Raw genomic sequence first — 21,274 nt, forward strand, 5'->3', positions numbered from 1 at the left:
ATATGAAAAATATATATTTATATAATATATAAAAACCCCATTTCAACATACAGTGTGTGTATATATATATAAATTTCAATATTCAGTGTGTATGAGATAGATATATACTGTATGTTGAAATGCATTTTTTATATATTACAAAATATATGAAAAATATTTTTAGAAATATATATTTTTTCAAATATATTCTTCAGATTTTTTTTAACATATAAAAAAGTCATTTTAACATATATTTTTGCATATATTTGTAAATGCATTCCAAAAAAATATAGATTAAATGTATTTTTAAAGACATACAGTATATCTGAATGTATTTTAAAAAATATTTTTCATATATTTTGTAATATATAAAAAATGCATTTCAACATACAGGATGTGTGTGTATATATACATATTTACTGAAATATATTGAATACGGCCAAAATTGTAGTATTTCAGATATATGTCAATATATTTGGGAAGAATATTTTTAAAAATATATTTCAAATATATTTTTCATCCATGTGGGGTACACCAAGAAGAGTCAAGGATTCGATTCTAAAAGGTAGACTGGACAAGCTGCAATACCAGACTTCACCTGTGTGGCGCTGTAACTCATACAACCCCAACCCCAAGGTGAGGATTACGCATGACGATCGATGTGGAATGGCTGCAATCTGTACTGACATTTTTTTTGTGTGTTCGTTCTTCGTACAAATATTCTCTGGGAATGTTGAAGTCTCCAGTAAGCGTAGGCAGTCAGGAGATGCCGGCGGACGTAGTGCTCTCGTTTGGCAACACTTCACTTTACAGCAGTTACACAAACAGATATCGAAGATAAATAGTCCGTGTGCGTGGGGGGAAGGGGGGGGGAAAGGTTACGTAGACAAGCAGGAATCTACGGCCAAAAAAAAAAATTCCAAAAAAATGTACTATAAACATATTGCACATTCTTCAGATTCTTTTTTTTCTCATAAACTCGACAAAAATATTTAAAAAAATTAAAAGAAAAAAAAAACTTTTTCGGAAGGTCGAACATTGAATAACTTATCCAGTGATTGCACCACTGCGCTTCCTCCCCGCTGTTCTCTGTGGCTCTCATGTCACATGTGCGCAATCTGCGGAGGAAAAACACAGAAAATGGTGATGAGCTTCAATCAGAGAGTCAGTGGGGGGGGGGGGGAAGGGGTGCTGGGGGCGATTGGGGGGGAGGGGGGGGGATGCCAGAGTGCTAGAATGCCTGACGTTCTTTTATATCTCTTGAGGCCTCTGTTGGTGAGTTCCCGGGTCTGTACACCCGCTGTGCCCATTATGAGGGGTTCCCACCATCCCTGTGCCAAGTTCCCACATCTGTACGCCCGCTGTGCCCATTATGAGGGGTTCCCACCATCCCTGTGCTGAGTTCCCGGGTCTGTACACCTGCTGCGCCCATTATGAGGGGTTCCCACCATCCCTGTGCTGAGTTCCCAGGTCTGTACAGCTGCTGTTCCTCGTATGAGGGGTTCCCACCGTACCTGTGCTGAGTTCTCGGGTCTGTACACCCGCTGTGCCCCTATGAGGGGTTCCCACCATCCCTGTGCTGAGTTCCCGGGTCTGTACACCCGCTGTGCCCCTATGAGGGGTTCCCACCATCCCTGTGCTGAGTTCCCGGGTCTGTACACCCGCTGTACCCATTATGAGGGGTTCCCACCATCCCTGTGCTGAGTTCCCGGGTCTGTACACCCGCTGTGCCCATTATGAGGGGTTCCTGCCAGGGGCAGACTGACAACTCATGGGGCCCCCAGGCAATAGGGGATCATGGAGCCCCTGTGTCCTTGCCCACACTCAAAGCACACCCAAAAAAGCCTATAAAAAAGGTACCAGGGGCATTTCATGGGGCCCCCTACTGACCTTGGGCCCTCAGGCAATGCCCGAGTGCTCGAATGGTCAGTCCGCCCCTGGTTCCCACCATCCCTTTGCTGAGTTCCCGGGTCTGTACACCCACTGTGCCCATTATGAGGGGTTCCCACCATCCCTGTGCTGAGTTCCCGGGTCTGTACACCCACTGTGCCCATTATGAGGGGTTCCCACCATCCCTGTGCTGAGTTCCCGGGTCTGTACACCTGCTGTTCCTCGTATGAGAGGTTCCCACCATCCCTGTGCTGAGTTCCCGGGTCTGTACACCCGCTATGCCCATTATGAGGGGTTCCCGCCATCCCTTTGCTGAGTTCCCGGGTCTGTACACCTTCTGTGCCCATTATGAGGGGTTCCCACCATCCCTGTGCTGAGTGCCCAGGTCTGTACACCTGCTATTCCTCGTATGAGGGGTTCCCACCATCCCTGTGCTGAGTTCTCAAGTCTGTACACCCGGGACCAGGGATTCCCACCAGATCCCTCAAGGTTGTCCATCTGAATCCACCAAGATGACTATACCAGAGATCCCGGAGAGGATTGGAGGACCTGAGAGGGAAGTATTATAGGACGGGTAGTGCTTACACTGAGAACAGCTACAAGACCCGGGAGTTGCTCCACTGTCTGTCTCGGCTGCACTTTGACCTCATCTGTTCCTGCACAGCTCCAGGCTGAAAAACAGACATTAGTTAGTCATTGCCGTCCACAAAGGGTCTTCAAGGTGAAACTTCAGACAGAACTCGTTGGATTCTCAGCTGGAATTTTACTGCTGGGTCAGAAGGTTTCCCTTCACTTCCTGTTCTGGTGACCCCGGACTAACCCATGTTGAACCCGGTTACTAACCTGATCCTTCCCATCCCCTAAACCGCAGCCCCTTACCCGAATTTAGTCTCATCCCTACCATGTTCTAAACTCGAACACCCAACCCGCATCCAACCCCCTACCTTCGTTTATTCCGTAACCCTCAACCCAGCTAACCTCCTAAATGTGACATTCTGATCTCCAACCCTATCCCCATTCCAACCACTTATTTTACCTCCCAACTCCTACTCCAACCTAGACCCCAACCTCTAACCGTCAACCCAAACCCCCAAATGACCTCTAACCCCATTCAACCCCTTACTTTGTTTTACCTCCTAACTTCAACCTTCTAACCCTCAACCTTACCTTAACCCAATGTTCCTCAACCAGGGTTCTGTGGAACCCCATAGTTCCTCCTGAGGTTTCTAGGATTCCTGGAGCAGTGAGCAATGGTGGGATGATCCCCCATCTATACCGCCCTCCAATGTAAGGGATCAGGTCTATACTGTCCTCTAATATTGGAGGACACCACAATATCCTTGTCTTTTTATCAGGGGTTCCCCAAGAACCTGAAACCCATTTCAAGAGGTCCCGGAAAGTAAAAAGGTTGAGAAAGGCTGCCCTCCTAACCCATTAACTGTCAACCCAACTAACCTAGCCTCTAAATGTAACTTTCTGATCTCCAACCCTGAACTCCTAACTTGAACCTTCTAACCTGAACCCTTACCCCAACCGTCAACCCAAACCCCCAAATGACCTCTGACCCCATTCAACCCCTTACTTTGTTTTACCTACTAACTTCAACCTTCTAACCCTCAACCTTACCCTAACCCATTGTTACTCAACCAGGGTTCCGTGGAACCCCAGAGTTCCTCCTGAGGTTTCTAGGATTCCTGGAGCAGTGAGCACCTATACCGACCTCCAATGCAAGGGATCATGTCTATACTGTCCTCTAATTTTAGAGGACACCACAATGTTCTTGTCTTTTCATCAGGGGTTCTCCAAAAACCTGCAACCTCTTTCAAGAGTTCCACAAAAGTAAAAAAGGTTGAGAAAGTCTGCCATAACCCATTAACTGTCAACCCAACTAACCTAGCCTCTAAATGTAACTTTCTGATCTCCAACCCTTTATTTTACCTCCTAACTTGAACCTTCTTTCCTGAACCCTTACTCTGAACTTTAACCATCAACTCAATCTGCAATCCAAACCCCCAACCTAACCCATAAATGGAACATTAATTTTGACTCCTAACCTCATCCAAGCCCATATCTTATTTTACCTCCAAACTTGAACCTTCTCTCAATCAATGTTTCTCAACTAAGATACATGTCTAGAGGACACCACAATATTCTTGTCTATTTAGCAGGGGTTCCCCGAGAACCCGAAACATATTTCAAGAGTTCTACGGGAGTAAAAAGATGGAGAAAGGCTGCCCTAATCCATTACCAGTCAACCCAACTAACCTAGCCTCTAAATGTAACTTTCTGATCTCCAACCCTTTATTTTACCTCCTAACTTGAACCTTCTCTCAACCATGGGACCATGTCATGTTCTCCAAAAACCTGCAACCTATTTCAAGAGGTCCCCTAAAGTAAAAAGGTGAAGAAAGGCTGCCCTGACCCATTAATCGTCAACCTAACTAACCTAGCCTCTAAATGTAACTTTCTGATCTCCAACCCTTTATTTTACCTCCTAACTTGAACCTTCTATCCTGAACCCTTACCCTGAACTTTAGCCATCAACCCAACCTGCAATCCAAACCCCCAACCTAACCCATAAATGTAACATTAATTTTGACCCCTAACATCATCCAAGTCCATATCTTATTTTACCTCCAAACTTGAACCTTCTCTCAATCAATGTTTCTCATCTAAGGATCATATCTAGAGGACACCACAATATTCTTGTCTATTTAGCAGGGGTTCCCCGTGAACCCGAAACCTATTTCCGAGTTCCCTGAAAGTAAAAAGGTTGAGAAAGTCTGCCCTAACCCATTAACCGTTAACTCAACTAACCTAGCCTCTAAATGTAACGATCTCCAACTCTTTATTTTACCTCCTATCTTGAACCTTCTAACCTGAACCCTTACCCTAACCTTTAACCATCACTCAATCAGCAATCCAAACCCCCAACCTAACCCATAAATGGAACATTAATTTTGACCCCTAACCTCATCCAAGCCCATATCTTATTTTACCTCCAAACTTGAACCTTCTCTCAATCAATGTTTCTCATCTAAGGATCATGTCTAGAGGACACCACAATATTCTTGTCTATTTAGCAGGGGTTCCCTGAGAACCCATAACCTGTTTCAAGAGTTCCACGGGAGTAAAAAGATGGAGAAAGGCTGCCCTAATCCATTAACAGTCAACCCAACTATCCTGGCCTCTAAATGTAATGTTCTGATCTCCAACCCTTTATTTTACCTCCTAACTTGAACCTTCTCTCAACCTAAACCCTAACCCAATGTTTCTCAACCAGGGACCATGTCATGTTCTCCAAAAACCTGCAACCTATTTCAAGAGGTCCCCTAAAGTAAAAAGGTGAAGAAAGGCTGCCCTCCTAACCCATTAATCGTCAACCTAACTAACCTAGCCTCTAAATGTAACTTTCTGATCTCCAACCCTTTATTTTACCTCCTAACTTGAACCTTCTATCCTGAACCCCTAACCCTAAACTTTAACCGTCAACCCAACCTGCAATCCAAACCCCCAACCTAACCCATAAATGTAACATTAATTTTGACTCCTAACCTCATCCAAGCCCATATCTTATTTTACCTCCTAGCTTGAACCTTCTAACCTGAACCCTCACCCTAAACGTTAGCCATCAAACCCAACCTGCAATCCAAACCCCCAACCTATATTAGAGACACCACAATATTCTTGTCTTTTTATCAGGGGTTCCCCAAGAACCTGAAACTCATTGCAAGAGGTCCCTGAAAAGTAAAGATGGAGAAAGGCTAACCCATTAACTGTCAACCCAACTAACCTAGCCTCTAAATGTAACTTTCTGATCTCCAACTCTTTATTTACCTCCTAACTTGAACCTTCTAACCTGAACCCTCACCCTAAACTTTAGACATCAACCCAACCTGCAATTCAAACCCCCAACCTATATTAGAGGACACCACAATATTCTTGTCTTTTTATCAGGGGTTCCCCGAGAACCCGAAACCTATTTCAAGAGTTCCACGGGAGTAGACAGGTTGACCAACGTTGCCTGAACCCATCGAACATCCTAGAGAAGCACAGAGACCCAATGATGACATTACTGGGACCAAAATAAGGAATGTATCAAAACCAGGAAGGTTTTATTTCAAAAGGTCAATATTAAAAAAAAAAGAGGAACCGGAGAAGGCAAAACATAAGCAGAATAAACTTCGGTTTAACATTTCAAGGAAATGGTGATGTGAAAATATGGACCGGATGAGTATTTGGAAATGTTGAACCCGGTGATCTCGTTGTAGATGGCTCTAAGGACTGTTCCTGCCCAATTCCCGTGGTTGGTCTTTATACATGTGTCTTTCACAGCCTCTCTCATCCAGGGTTCCGTGGAACCCTAGAGCTCCTTCTGAGCTTGCTAGGGGTTCCTTGAGCAATGAGAACTTTGTGACTCACAGTTACCACGGAACCTCTCAGCTGTCTTTACGAGGGGGAATATTCTGAAGGACCACCAATGTAAGGAGAATTCTTCCCAGTGACCATCACCCAAGGTACCGTAACCCGAATATATAGTAATTATTGGCAGGGGTTCCATGAGACTAAATTTATTTCAAGGGTTCCCCCATGTTGATAAAGGGGGAGGTAGTATATAGGCTCTGCTGTAGCGGCGTCCAGAAGGATGACCCCGACGTATATATCCAATGACGGGAAGTTCCACCTACCATCTGTAAACCATCGCCGGACGCCATGTCACCGGATCCTATATGTGTCAGGTGTACAAAATTCATGGGCTCCCCGATCATGGATCGATCGATTCTCCTCCTCTTCTTTTTCTGGAGAACACAAAACGATAGAGATGAGCTAAAAAACATCAGATTAGGCAAATCCCCCCCCAAAAGTACTTCAACGTAGGACCAAAAGGAATAAAAAATGGGTTTGGCAAACATCAGAAACGTCTCCTTCCCCAAAGACTTAACCGGCCAAAGTGGCTCGAAAGATTGGCGTCCCGGTAGAGCTGTCCGGTCAGCGGCTCTGACTGACCACTAGCCTTCCCGTTCTTCTGATACAATGCAACCAATGACCTTTTTGGTTTTTGCCTCCAGCATTCGGATTGGGTCAGTGCAGAGGGTCAAAGAGGGGGTAAAAGCAAATGGGTTGGCATGGGGCCCAGAAGGCTTTGGGGCTACGGAATTTGACACCACGAGTGACCCCCCCCCCCCCCTTCCCCGTACTCAAAACAAGGCTAACAAGCCAAAAGGGAAACTAGAATGGTTATGGAGATATTGGAGGTCCGGAGCTTTGGACTGACTTTTGAACCCATAAAGCTCCCGGAAACGTATACAAAAACTTCAGAACTTTTACTGCCGTTGGTAAATAATTGTTACAAAAAAAACAAACAAAAACAAAAAAACGATTATTTACCAACGGCAGTAAATGTTCTGAAGTTTTTGTATACGTTTCTGGGAGCTTTATGGGTTCGATTGTCAGTCCAAAACTAAAGCTCTGGTCCCTTGGATTTTTTCAATTTGTGTACAAATGTCAGCATGAGCTATTGAGCTCTGTAAACTCGTTTTTTCAACCGCCGCAAAGGAGGAGTTGATCCTTGCAAGTACGTTTTTGTGCTGCGATTGATTCAGCTACATTATTACAAGCTATCCGGGTTCAAAAAGCAACCTCAGAAGGTAAACTTCTGGACTTCTACCAGTGCTGAGATAAGTTCCTCTAGCACCCAAGGGTGCAAAGGTTCACTTGTGCCCCCGTCATGAGCTGTGAACAGCAGTATAAGTTGCAGGTCTGGTCCTTTTTGCACCCCCATCATACTGGAGCTCCCAAGGCGACTGCCTCTTCTGCCTACCCCTCGGCCCGCTTCTGACTTCTACCAGTGCTGAGATAAGTTCCTCTAGCACCCAAGGGTGCAAAGGATCACTTGTGCCCCGTCATGAGCTGTGGACAGCAGCATAATTTGCAGGTCCGGTCCTATTTGTACCCCCATCATGCTGAAGCTCCCAAGGCGACCACCTCTTCTGCCTACCCCTCGGCCCGCTTCTGACTTCTACCAGTGCTGAGTTAAGTTCCTCTAGCACCCAAGGGTGCAAAGATTCAATCGCCCCCGCCCCCACGAGCTGTGAAGTGCCTCGGCAGCATAGGTTGCAGGACCTGTCCTTTTTGCACCCTGATTATGATTAAGCACCCACCCGGCATTCATTCCCGTAAAGAAGTCCCTGCAATAGGTTATTCCTTTGTGTAAATGTCAACTTGAGCTACTGAGCTCTGTAAAGCGGAGTTATTCATCGCAAAGTACCTTGTGTTGCAATTGATTCAGCTAAAATATTACAACCCATCTGGGTTCAAAAATCAAAATAAAGGCAACCTTCTGGACTTCTACCAGTGCTGAGATAAGTTCCTCTAGCACCCAAGGGTGCAAAGATTCGCTTTTCCCCCTTTATTAGCTGTGAACAGCAGCATAAGTTGCAGGTCCGGTCCTTTTTGCACCCCCATCATGCTGAAGCTCCCAAGGCGACCGCCTCTTCTGCCTACCCCTCGGCCCACTTTGGACTTCTACCAGTGCTAAGTTCCTCTAGCACCCAAGGGTGCAAAGATTCGCTTTTTCCCCTTTATGAGCTGTGAACAGCAGCATAAGTTGCAGGTCCGGTACTTTTGCACCCCTCATGCTGAAGCGCCCAAGGCGGCTGCCTCTTCTGCCTACCCCTCGGCCCACTTTGGACTTCTACCAGTGCTAAGTTCCTCTAGCACCCAAGAGTGCAAAGATTCGCTTTTTCCCCTTTATGAGCTGTGAACAGCAGCATAAGTTGCAGGTCCGGTCCTTTTTGCACCCCCCATCATGCTTAAGCACCCAAGGCGGCTGCCTCTTCTGCCTACCCCTCGGCCCACTTTGGACTTCTACCAGTGCTAAGTTCCTCTAGCACCCAAGGGTGCAAAGATTCGCTTTTCCCCCTTTATTAGCTGTGAACAGCAGCATAAGTTGCAGGTCCGGTCCTTTTTGCACCCCCCATCATGCTTAAGCACCCAAGGCGGCTGCCTCTTCTGCCTACCCCTCGGCCCACTTTGGACTTCTACCAGTGCTAAGTTCCTCTAGCACCCAAGGGTGCAAAGATTCGCTTTTTCCCCTTTATGAGCTGTGAACAGCAGCATAAGTTGCAGGTCCGGTACTTTTTGCACCCCCGTCATGCTGAAGCGCCCAAGGCGGCCGCCTCTTCCGCCTACCCCTCGGCCCACTTTGGACTTCTACCAGTGCTAAGTTCCTCTAGCACCCAAGGGTGCAAAGATTCGCTTTTTCCCCTTTATGAGCTGTGAACAGCAGCATAAGTTGCAGGTTCGGTACTTTTTGCACCCCCGTCATGCTGAAGCGCCCAAGGCGGCTGCCTCTTCTGCCTACCCCTCGGCCCGCTTCGGACCAGATACCACCGCATGGGTTCTTGGAGATCGCTGAGCAATCACCCCAACCATAAAAAGTCGCTCCGACATCTGGAAGGCGCCAAGCTGGACAGAGTTTGATAAGAAGTGGTGGTTGCGGTGGAGTGAGGTGGCCCCGTGTTATCTCTGCTGAAAGGCTATGCTCATATCCTCTGCAGCCGTTCCATCCAGCACCCCCCCCCATGTGTTTGTGAATTGTCAGGGGTAAGAAGACACGGCAGGGCCGGGCCTTCCTGTTTTCACCGCACAAGCTCCTCTTCCTGTGCAAGTTTCTGATCGTCACCTCTCTGCTTCTCAAGAATTTGTCGAGAGAGAGAATCCGGTAAAAGAAAACTGCAAAAGAAGGCAGATTTCGAGCCGCAGAAACGCCCCCCCTCCCCCCCAAAAAAAAAAACTTCTCAGTGCGTGCCGCATCCCAAGGCAGACTGGTGGTGCCGTGGTTGGGATTCAAACCGACGACCCCAGTGCTGCCAGGCAGAAGTGCTAACCACTTAGCCACTGCGCTACCCATACGCTACACCAGGGGCGGACTGACCATTTGGAAACTGGCACTGCCCGAGGGCCCGGGGTCTGCAGGGGGCCCCATGAGATGCCCCTGGTACCTTTTTCATAGGCTTTTTTGAGTTTGGGCAAGGACACAGGGGCCCCATGATCCCCTATTGCCCGGGGGCCCCCATGAGTTGTCAGTCCGCCCCTGCGCTACACAATAGACACGTGCAGTCCGTTCTGTCCCAAATCGAAATTCGAGCGACATTTTCGTTATTTGGAGATTTGGATCCGTCCGAATTTCTGAAATCGCAACACCGACGAATTTTAAACGAATCCGAAATGGCGAAACGAAAATTTCCTCCGAAAACCAAATTCAAAATACAAAACATAATAGCCGATTTCCTTTCAAAGTCTATATGTGCGTTACTGTTAGGACAGAGCCGTGTTCAGAAAATTCAGATTTTCGTAAATAATAAAAACAGAATGGAATAGAAACAAAATAATAAAATAAAGGAATAGAGTTTAATAAAAAAATTATATATATATATATAAACAAAATAGATTTGAATAGAATAGAACCGAATAGTAAAGAATAGAAAATAAAATATAATATATAAAATAAAAATATACAATAAAAATATAAAATAAAGGAATAGAATAAGAAAAAAAATAGATTAGAAAATAAAAGAATAGAAAAAAACAAAATAAAAGAAAAAAAAGAATAAAATAGAATAGAAAATAAAAAAATAGAAAATCAAATAAAATATTATATATAAAATAAAAATAGAAAATAAACAAATAGAATAGATAAAAAAAAGATTAGAAAATAAAAGAACGGAATAGAAAAAAAAGAAATCAAATAAAATAGAATAGAAAAAAAAATAGCATAAATAAAATAGAAAAGGAAAAGAAAATAATAGATTAGAAAAAACAGAATATACTCTTCTGAAATCTGAGTTTAAAAAAGAATGGAATAGAATAGAAGAGATTAGAAAACAGAAAAAAAAATAGAGTAGTAAAGAATAGACTAGAAAATAAACAAATAGAATAGATAAAAAAAAGATTAGAAAATAAAAGAACGGAATAGAAAAAAAAAGAAATCAAATAAAATAGAAAAGAAAAAAAAAATAGCATAAAATAAAATAGAAAAGGAAAAGAAAATAATAGATTAGAAAAACAGAATATACTCTTCTGAAATCTGAGTTTAAAAAAGAATGGAATAGAATAGAAGAGATTAGAAAACAGAAAAAAAAATAGAGTAGTAAAGAATAGACTAGAAAATAAACAAATAGAATAGATAAAAAAAAGATTAGAAAATAAAAGAACGGAATAGAAAAAAAAAGAAATCAAATAAAATAGAAAAGAAAAAAAAAATAGCATAAAATAAAATAGAAAAGGAAAAGAAAATAATAGATTAGAAAAAACAGAATATACTCTTCTGAAATCTGAGTTTAAAAAAGAATGGAATAGAATAGAAGAGATTAGAAAACAGAAAAAAAAATAGAGTAGTAAAGAATAGACTAGAAAAGAAATAGAATAGTAAATAAAATAAAATTGAAGAGAAAAAAAAAGACTGGAATAAAATAGAATGGAAAATAAAGGAATAGAATAAAACAAGAAAGAATAGAGAAAAATAGAATAAAATTGAAAAGAATATAATAAAACAAAATAGAAAAAGGAATAGATAAGAAAAAAAATAGATTCAAAAATAAAATAATAGAATAGAAAAAATCAAATAGAATAAAATAGAATAGAAAATAAAGGAATAGATAAGAAAAAAATAGATTAGAAAATAAAATAGAATAGAAAAAAATAAAAAAAGAATAAAATAGAAAAGAAAAACAGAATATAGTCTTCTGAATTTCAAAAAGAATGGAATAGAATAGAACAGAAAACAGAAAAAAATAGAGTAGTAAAGAATAGACTAGAAAAGAAATAAAATAGTAAAGAATAAAATAGAAAAAATAAAATTGGAGAAAAAAAAGACTGGAATAAAATAGAATGGAAAATAAAGGAATAGAATAAAACAAAAAAGAATAGAAACAAATAGAATAAAATTGAAAAGAATATAATAAAACAGAATAGAAAATAAAGGAATAGATAAGAAAAAAAATAGATTAGAAAATAAAATAATAGAATAGAAAAAAATCAAATAGAATAAAATAGAATAGAAAAACAGAACAGTCTTCTGAATTTCAAAAAGAATGGAATAGACTAGAAGAGAATAGAAAACAGAAAAAAATAGAGTAGTAAAGAAGAGACTAGAAAAGAAATAGAATAGTAAAGCATAGAATAGAAAATAAAAATAAAATTGAAGAGAAAAAAAAGACTGGAATAAAACAGAATGGAAAATAAAGGAATAGAATAAAACAAAACAGAATAGAGACAAATAGAATAAAATTGAAAAGAATATAATAAAACAGATTAGAATGGAAATTTACAAAAGAAAATAAAATAAAACCGAATAGAAAGTAATAAAATAGAATAATAAAAAATAGAATAAAATAAAGCAGAATAGAATACACAAAAAAAATAGAAAAGAATAGAAAAAAATAAAACAATAGAATAGAAAGTAAAAGAATAGAATAGGATAAAGCAGAATAGAAAAGAATAGAACAGACTAAAATATTATAAAGGAATAGACTAGAATAGAAATAATATAACCATCTTCTAGGAGTTTAGAATAGAATAGAACCAGCTATTCTGCACAATGAATCCAGATCGATCCGATATTATCGTTTTGAATTCGATTCTAATACTTCGAATCCATTTAAAAAATATTTCTCGGAAGAGTTTCTCTTGGAAAAAAAAAAGAAGAAAAAAAATATCCATTAGTCAGACGTGCTGTGATTGGCCAGGGGCGGCGATTTTCACAGCGGGAGAAAAAATGCCAAACATCTTCGATGAAAGGTGGGGGGGGGGGAATTCCTTTAAATGAGAGGTAAACACCAGGTGAATGATTAAACCGGCCGGCGGCTTGATTTAGCGTGAGCGGTGACTACACAAATTACATCTGACCTCCGGGGGTCACTCCGGCCTGTAATAACAGCCATTTAAAGGGGAACTCCACCCTCCAGCCTTGCACGCTTTTACCAGCCCCTCCCCCTCAACTGAAATGGATTCTCTATGATTTCACTGCACGCCATGAGCTTCTCACCGTGAAGCCGCAGCAGACCAGACAGAGCTCCGCCTCCTTTTCTGGTCGGAGGACGCCCAGCATCATCTAGCGCTTTCCTCCTCAACCCGACTCTCCTAGGCCCCGCCCCTTTTCACTCATTGGATTTTCTGTCCATCACGGAAGCTCAGCATCACATGTGGGTGGTCTGGGGACGCCCATTGCTCCAGACTGACCCCCCCCCCTCACCCGCATGCCGGTTCTCCACCAAAAAGGGGCCAGGTCAGTCCTGACCAGGGGTGGACTGACAACGCATGGGGCCCCCGGGCAATTGGGGATCAAGGGGCCCCTGTGTCCTTGCCTACACTCAAAACACACCCAAAAAGGCCTATAAAAAAAGGTACCAGGGGCCATTCAGGCCCTCGGGCAGTGCCTGAGTGCTTTAATGGTCAGTCCACCCCTGGTCCTGACCACACCCACCAACCACAGCCCCTCCCAGCGGCCATGATCTGCCTGCGTTGCATAGAGAAGCGCAGAGACCCAGTGACCTGCCTGTAAATTTTTGTACCAGGAGGGAATTTTTTTTTCCCCTTTTTCTGCTCTTTCTGTAAAAGCAAAACGAACGATTGGATGTCCCGGCGGCAAAAATTCCTCCGATATGAAGCGCTTTTGAAATCTCACTCTTTGGAGGATTCGCTCGGATTCGTCGTTTGATTCTTGTCCCCTGAAGTTCTCTCCGGCAAGTTTGTTCTCCCCGAGGGCCCGCGGGCTCTGGAGTACAGCGGGGGAGGGACGGGTGTTTTCTTAGATGGTATTAGAGCTGCGATTTTTTTTTTTTTTAGGTGGACCTGGAGCCTGAAGGGACACATTCCTGACATGTCATGCATATCGGACACAGTATCTTTAAAAAAAAAAATAATATAAATAAAAATAGTTAAAAAAAAATTATAAATTAATAAATAAAAGTAATAAAAAAAATTATAAAAAATAAAAAAATAATAATAATAAAAATAAAAAATAATAAAAATAAAAAAAATAAAATAATAAAATAAATAAATTATAAAAAATAAATAAATAAAATAAAATTAATTAATTAAAAAACAAATAAATAATAATAAAATAAATAAATAAATTAAAAAAATTCTGCCCGTGATCATGAAAAGTCGTCCTCCAGCTCAAGATTGCAACTTTGCCCGATGAGGTTCTCAGTCTGCTGCAGGTAGGAGGAAGCGTTTCCCCAGTCTCCTCACCCCCCCCCGGGTGATCACTTGGACTGCACATTGTAAGTTTGTAGCCAGTCACAAGCTGAGAGGCTGCTGCAGGGGCTGATCTGTGTCCGACGATCATGAACCCGGCCAAGAAGTGGGAAAACCGGCAAGAATCACACAACCAACCAGGACTGGCCTGACGGTGTCATCACCGAGCCGGCATCTCAGTCCAGGACCCGGGATGATGCCTGAACAAACATGGCGCCGCCTAGACCTGTGCAACACGGAAACAAATCCGTTCGATTCGGATCGATTTAAGTTACTGATTTCATGCCATTTAGTTTCGCTTGTTCGTTTTCGACCGGATTAGAATTTTCCCAAATAGAATTTAAATCGAAAATATGAAATCGATCTGAATTCATCGTGAAGACGTTCTGTTTGATGCAAAATTGGAATTTCGAAAGACGATTATATCCCATTTCATTCTATTCTATTTTATTCTATTCTACACTTTTGAAATTCAAATTGCAGAAGATGGCTATATCCTATTCTTTTCTATTCTATTCCTTTATTTTCTATTCTAATCTATTCTGTTTTATTTTATTGTTTCCGAAATTCTAACTTCAGAAGATGGCTTATTCTATTCTATATTTTAATTTTCTATTCTATTCTAATCTGTTTACTTTATTCTATTATATTCAAATGTATTCTTTTTTCTGTTCTATTCTTTTATATTCTATTTATTTTATTTCTACTCTATTCTTTTATTTTTCATTTGTTCTGTTTCACTCTTTCCTATTCTATTCTTTTCCATTCTATTTTATTTTCTATTTCTATTCTTTTATTTTCTATTCTTTTATTTTCTATTCTTTTATATTCTATTCTTTTATTTTCTATTCTTTTATTTTCTATTCTTTTATTTTCAATTTTATTCTTTTATTTTCTATTCTTTTATTTTCTATTCTATTCTTTCATTTTCTCTTTTATTTTCTATTCTATTCTTTTATTTTCTATTTTATTCTTTTATTTTCTATTCTGTTTTACGCTATGTTTTTCTTTTCAAATTCAAATTTTTGAAGACTGCTATACTCTTTTCTGTTCCAATAAATTCGCTTCTATTATGTTTTATTCTATTTCTTTTGAAAAGTAAAATTTTTTGAATTCCATTTGAATTTTCGGATGAAAAATGCACATGCTGCCCTTCTGGAGAAAAAAAAAAAAAAAAGCAGATGGTGGCATTGGCAGAGGACTTGTTCTTTAGCATGGATGTGCTTATTACAAGAAATATATCAGTTTGCTGCAGGCGGGATGAAGCATTTCCTCAGTCTCCTCTCCCGTCAGTGATCACTCAGACTGTACACTGTAACTTTGTAGCAGATCACAAGGTGAGAGACTGCAGCACGGGGCTGATCTGTGTCAGACAATTGTGAACACATCCAGGGACTGGCCGTTTCTAGAACTCTCTGTCCCGGTACAAAGGTTTGGAGTGAAGGTTCAAGTCTTACCGGCTGAGGTTTCTCTACGACGCAGCAGCCCAGCTTGTGCCAGAAGTCGCTCATATTGTCAGAGACGGCCAGCTTGGTTGGAGTTCTGCTAGTCCGAGGCTCTCCGGTATAAAGAAGGTTTTCACAAGCGGCGAGGAGGACGCGGGTCACGAGGACGATGCGATTCCGAATCCGAGCCCAGAAAAAGTGACGATCGTCCTTCTGTTCTTCGATGTTCCTGAAATGAAACAAAATTTAAAAATGTATTAAAATCTGAAAAATTTCCTGGCTGGAGGATGTCCGGCGTCATCTAGCCCTGACCGTCCCTGGCCCCACCCCTTTCAGGTAGAGCTCCGCCTTATTTCTTGGCTGGAGGATGTCCAGTGTCATCTAGCGCTGACTGTCCCTGGCCCCGCCCCTTTCATCTAGATCTCCGCCTCATTTCTTGGCTGGAGGATGTCCAGCGTCATCTAGTTCTTTCCCCCCAGCCTCACCGTCCCTGGCCCCGCCCCTTTCAGGTAGAGCTCCGCCTCATTTCCTGGCTGGAGGATGTCCAGCGTCATCTAGCCCTGACTGTCCCTGGCCCCACCCCTTTGTTAGAGCTCCGCCTCATTTCTTGGCTGGAGAATATCCGATGTCAACTAGTGCTTTCCTCCCCAGCCTGACTGTCCCTGGCCCCGCCCATTTCAGGTAGAGCTCCGCCTCATTTCTTGGCTGGAGAATATCCGATGTCAACTAGTGCTTTCCTCCCCAGCCTGACTGTCCCTGGCCCCGCCCATTTCAGGTAGAGCTCCGCCTCATTTCTTGGCTGGAGAATATCCGATGTCAACTAGTGCTTTCCTCCCCAGCCTGACTGTCCCTGGCCCCGCCCATTTCAGGTAGAGCTCCGCCTTATTTCTTGGCTGGAGGATGTCCGGCGTCATCTAGCCCTGGCCCCGCCCCTTTCAGTTGGATCTCCGCCTCATTTCTTGGCTGGAGGATGTCCGGCGTCATCTGGGGGGGGGTATCGACTGACACAAGGCGGGGGGATCGACTGACGCAAGTGTGTGTGTGTGGGGGGGGTCGACTGACACAAGGGGGGATCGACTGACGCGGGGGGGATCAACTGTCGCAAGAGGGGGATCGACTGACGCAACAGGGGGATCAACTGACGCAACAGGGGGATCGACTGACGCAACAGGGGGATCGACTGACGCAAGGGGGGATCAACTCTGATGCAAGAGAGGGATCGCCTGACGCAAGGAGGATCGCCTGACGCAAGGGGGGGGAAAACTGACGCAAGGGGGGGGAAAACTGACGCAAGGGGGGGGATCGACTGACGCAAGGGGGGATCAACTCTGATGCAAGAGAGGGATCGCCTGACGCAAGGAGGGGGAAACTGACGCAAGGGGGGGGAAAACTGACGCAAGGGGGGGGAAAACTGACGCAAGGGGGGGGAAAACTGAGGCAAGGGGGGGGATCGCCTGACGCAAGGGGGGATCAACTCTGATGCAAGGAGGGGGAAACTGACGCAAGGGGGGGAAACTGACGCAAGGGGGGGAAAAACTGACGCAAGGGGGGGGATCGACTGACGCAAGGGGGGGGAATTGACTCTGACGCAACTCAAGTCATTCCTGCGCTGCTTTTCTGTGATTTCGCTGCGACTTCTGTTAAATGAAGCCGGGAGCCTCAATGGAATTGCACATCAACATCGCACCGCAGCAGCAGATTTCACAGCCACCCTAGTATGGACCCGAGCTAAGGACCAGTTCACACCAGACGCTGTCCAGTGCGCTTTTTTTTTCCGCATCGAAAATGCATGGACAGTACGTTATATGGGTTCCAGTGGCAGTGCGATCAGCTCCAGTGCAGGAAAAACACAGGAACACATCTAAAACGCATTAAAAATGCACCAGAATGCATCACTTGGAAAAAAAAAACTCCAGGAAACCTTGGGGGGAAAAAAGGAGAAACAACACACCAGAACGCATCTAAACGCATACAAAATGCACCAGAAAGCGTCACTTAAACCCCTCCCCCCAAAAAACTTCAGGAAACCTTGGAAAAAAAGAAGAAAAAACTCACCGGAACGCAACGCATAAAAAAAATGCGCCAGAATGCATCACTTGGAAAAAAAACTCCAGGATACCTTAGAAAAAAAAAACAAGAGGGGGGAAAAACGCACTGAACGCATCAAAAACGCACTGAACGCATAAAAAGCATGCATCCGGAGTGCGTTTTTTGTGGTGTCGCGGGTCGCGCCCCCCCAAGTGTGTACACAGCGCAGCCTCCCGCCCCCAGTCCTTTCTGAAGTTGGGGGGGGCAGTCCGGCTCCATTGTCGGCGGTGTACAGCGGACCCCTCCGGACTGCATGCCAGGAAGCGGGAGAATGGTGTCCTTCCACCAACCAGCCACACAATGGGCTCAGGAAACACCAGAGGGGCCTTCCAGTCCTTCAACCAACTTTACTAGGTTTTTTTTCAGAACAAAAAAACAAAAAACAAAAGAAAAAAAAAAAAACTGAAAAAAAACAAAAAACTAAAAACAAAACAAAAAACTAAAAAAAAACAAAACAAAAAAAACTAAAAACAAAAACATAAAACAAAAAAACAAAACAAAAAAAAAATAAAAACAAAACATAAAAGAAACAAAAAAACAAAAAAAAAAACAAAACAAAAAAGTGCTTGTACATAAAACCGCAACACGTGTTTTTTTTTTCATTTTTCCGCACTACACGGTAAACGCACATGAAAAGGTGACACCGGCCACGTCATTGGGAAAGCTGTGCCCCGCCCCTCCAATTTCCGACCTGCCTGCTCATGGCTGGAGTCCCATCCTGGCCGGAAACGCACTAGAGCGGAACTGGATGCGTGCGGTAAGATGTGCGCCAACACGCATTGACACGTGACAACGCACCAATAATGTATATGGCATGCGATACATTCGTTGAAGTTCTATTCTATTTTATTTTCTATTGGATTCTATGCCTTTATTTTTTATTCTTTTGTATTCTGGTTTATTTATTCTCTTCTGTTATATTCTATTCTTTTCGAAATTCATAGTTCGGAAGACGGCCGCACACTATAACCTCCCCATCACTCCGCTCCTTCAGCCTCGCTACCACTGAGGAGGTCACTAAGGTCTTCTCAGAAGCCCGCCTCACCACCTGCCCCCTGGACCCTGTCCCCTCACAACTCCTCGACCTCTCCGCAACCTTCGACACAGTTGACCACCTCCTCCTCCTTAATATACTACACTCCCTCGACATCAGAGACTCCGCCCTCTCCTGGTTCTCCTCCTATCTATCCCAACGCTCCCTCAGCCTCGCTACCACTGAGGAGGTCACTAAGGTCTTCTCAGAAGCCCGCCTCACCACCTGCCCCCTGGACCCTCACAACTCCTCGACCTCTCCGCAACCTTCGACACAGTTGACCACCTCCTCCTCCTTAATATACTACACTCCCTCGACATCAGAGACTCCGCCCTCTCCTGGTTCTCCTCCTATCTATCCCAACGCTCCTTCAGCCTCGCTACCACTGAGGAGGTCACTAAGGTCTTCTCAGAAGCCCGCCTCACCACCTGCCCCCTGGACCCTCACAACTCCTCGACCTCTCCGCAACCTTCGACACAGTTGACCACCTCCTCCTCCTTAATATACTACACTCCCTCGACATCAGAGACTCCGCCCTCTCCTGGTTCTCCTCCTATCTATCCCAACGCTCCTTCAGCCTCGCTACCACTGAAGAGGTCACTAAGGTCTTCTCAGAAGCCCATCTCACCACCTGCCCCCTTGACCCTGTCCCCACACAACTCCTCCTGTCACCCTCTTCCTCCATCCTATGCTCCCTCACTCACATCTTCAATCTCTCCCTCTCTACTGGTGCATTCCCCTCCCCCCTAAAGCACACGCACATCACTCTCCCTGGACCCCACGGACCTAAACAACCTTCTCCCTGCTGCCATTCACTTCCAAGCTCCTTGAGCGCTTAGTCTACACCCAACTATGTGCCCACCTCACTGACAACAACCTCCTCGATCCCCTACAGTCCGGCTTCCGTCCCCTACACTCCACCAAAACCGCCCTCCTTACCTCACCAATGACCTGCTAACCGCCAAAACTAACGGCCACTACTCAGTCCTCTTACTCCTCGACCTCTCCGCGGCCTTCGACACAGTTGACCACCCCCTCCTCCTTAATAAACTACACTCCCTCGGCATCAGAGACTCCGCACTCTCCTGGCTCTCCTCCTATCTATCCCAGCGCTCCTTCAGCGTTGCCTATAACTCTGCCACCTCCCCCTCTCTGTTGGGGTCCCCCAAGGCTCGGTCCTCGGGCCCCTTCTCTTCTCCATCTACACCTCCTCCCTTGGCCAACTGATACACTCTCACGGCTTCAACTACCACCTCTATGCCGAGGACACACAAATTTACCTCTCCACCCCTTCAGTCTCCGCCCGAATCACACACCTACTGAAGGACATATCAGACTGGGTGTCACTCCATTTCCTCAAATTGAACCTTTCCAAAACCGAGCTCCTAGTCTTCCCCCCACTCCGTGCACCCTCCCCCCCATCTTTTCCATCACGACCAACAACGCCACCATCAGTCCCACCCCACAAGCCAAAGTCCTAGGTGTCACTCTGGACTCAAACCTGTCCTTCCAACCCCATGTCCAATCGTTGGCAAACTCACACAGGCTCCACCTCCGCAACATCTCCAAAATACGTTCGTTCCTCACCCCAGACACTACTAAACTACTCGATCACTCCCTTATTATCTCACGCCTGGACTACTGCAACTCCCTCCTCACCGGCCTACCTCATCACAGACTATCCCTGCTTCAGTCTATCCTGAACTCAGCGGCCAGACTCCAAAAACACACCGGAACGCACCAAAATGCTCCGGAACGCACCAAAAACGCACCAGAACGCACCAAAAACTATTTAAACAGAGAGGAAAAATTTTACCAGAATGCATCCAAAACGCATTAAAAACACACCAGAATGTGCCAAAAACGTGTTGAAAACGCACATCAGAACGCATCTGGACTGCGTTTCTGTGGCATGAACCCAAATCTCGATCCAATTATTTCCATTCAGCTGAATTTCATATTTTTTTTAACAAACTTTATTAAGAGAACAATTTTATGATCGTCCCCGTTTATCCACAAACAAGCGCCTCTTGTGAAATGTCGCCGCGACCGTTTTTCTTTTTTTTTTTGTTTGTTGCCGCATTTTGGCGAGAAAGCTGCTTTGACCACAAACATGACCTATTTTTGCAGACGTGTCCCGTCCTGTTTCCTCTGAGGAGCTGGGCCGCGGCGGGAAGAGACCGGCGCGCACAATCGTGCCTTTTGTGCATTCATGCTCGGCGAATTCCAGCCCTGCGCCTGGCGGACAAGCGACAATGACCTCGCTTCACAGCGCGGCTGAAGGATCCCTTTTCCAGAGTCGCACGAGGAGGGCGGAAAAGCGTTGGCCCGGGGAGGCCGCGCAGTTTTGTCCATCCCCCCCGGGGTCGGATGGCCGTTATGTACTCCTCTGTACCCCTCTGTAAAAGAGCCCGGATTTTTTTTTCTCATTTTAAAAAATGGGAATTTTTATACCCGGTGATGTCATCACTGGGTCTCTGTGCTACTCTATGTAATGCAGGCTGGTGGGAGGAGCCGGCAGGGTGCCGAGATGTTTTCAGGAAGCTACGTACAGCACCCTGCCGGCCCCTCCCACCAG

At 44.2% G+C, this 21,274-nt stretch overlaps 1 protein-coding gene across 1 annotated transcript in view; it reads right to left on the reverse strand.

Annotated features, from left to right (window-relative positions):
- Window positions 1–464: 464 nt before the first annotated feature.
- The window catches only part of CDC42SE1 (CDC42 small effector 1), a 55,586-nt gene continuing 34,776 nt past the window's right edge, over window positions 465–21,274 (reverse strand). The window contains exons 2-5 of the mRNA XM_089663742.1: window positions 15,588–15,804; window positions 6,558–6,668; window positions 2,455–2,540; window positions 465–1,097 (exon numbers count right to left, since the gene is read on the reverse strand). Coding sequence (XP_089519868.1) covers window positions 2,466–2,540; window positions 6,558–6,668; window positions 15,588–15,641 — 240 coding nt within the window. The 5' untranslated portion in view covers window positions 15,642–15,804 and the 3' untranslated portion in view covers window positions 465–1,097; window positions 2,455–2,465. The remainder of the gene's footprint in view (window positions 1,098–2,454; window positions 2,541–6,557; window positions 6,669–15,587; window positions 15,805–21,274) is intronic.

The sequence above is a fragment of the Staurois parvus genome, unplaced genomic scaffold (genome assembly GCF_062004578.1).
Source record: "Staurois parvus isolate SC_StPar_1 unplaced genomic scaffold, SC_StPar_1.0 ptg001757l, whole genome shotgun sequence".
Classification (NCBI taxonomy): domain Eukaryota; kingdom Metazoa; phylum Chordata; class Amphibia; order Anura; family Ranidae; genus Staurois; species Staurois parvus.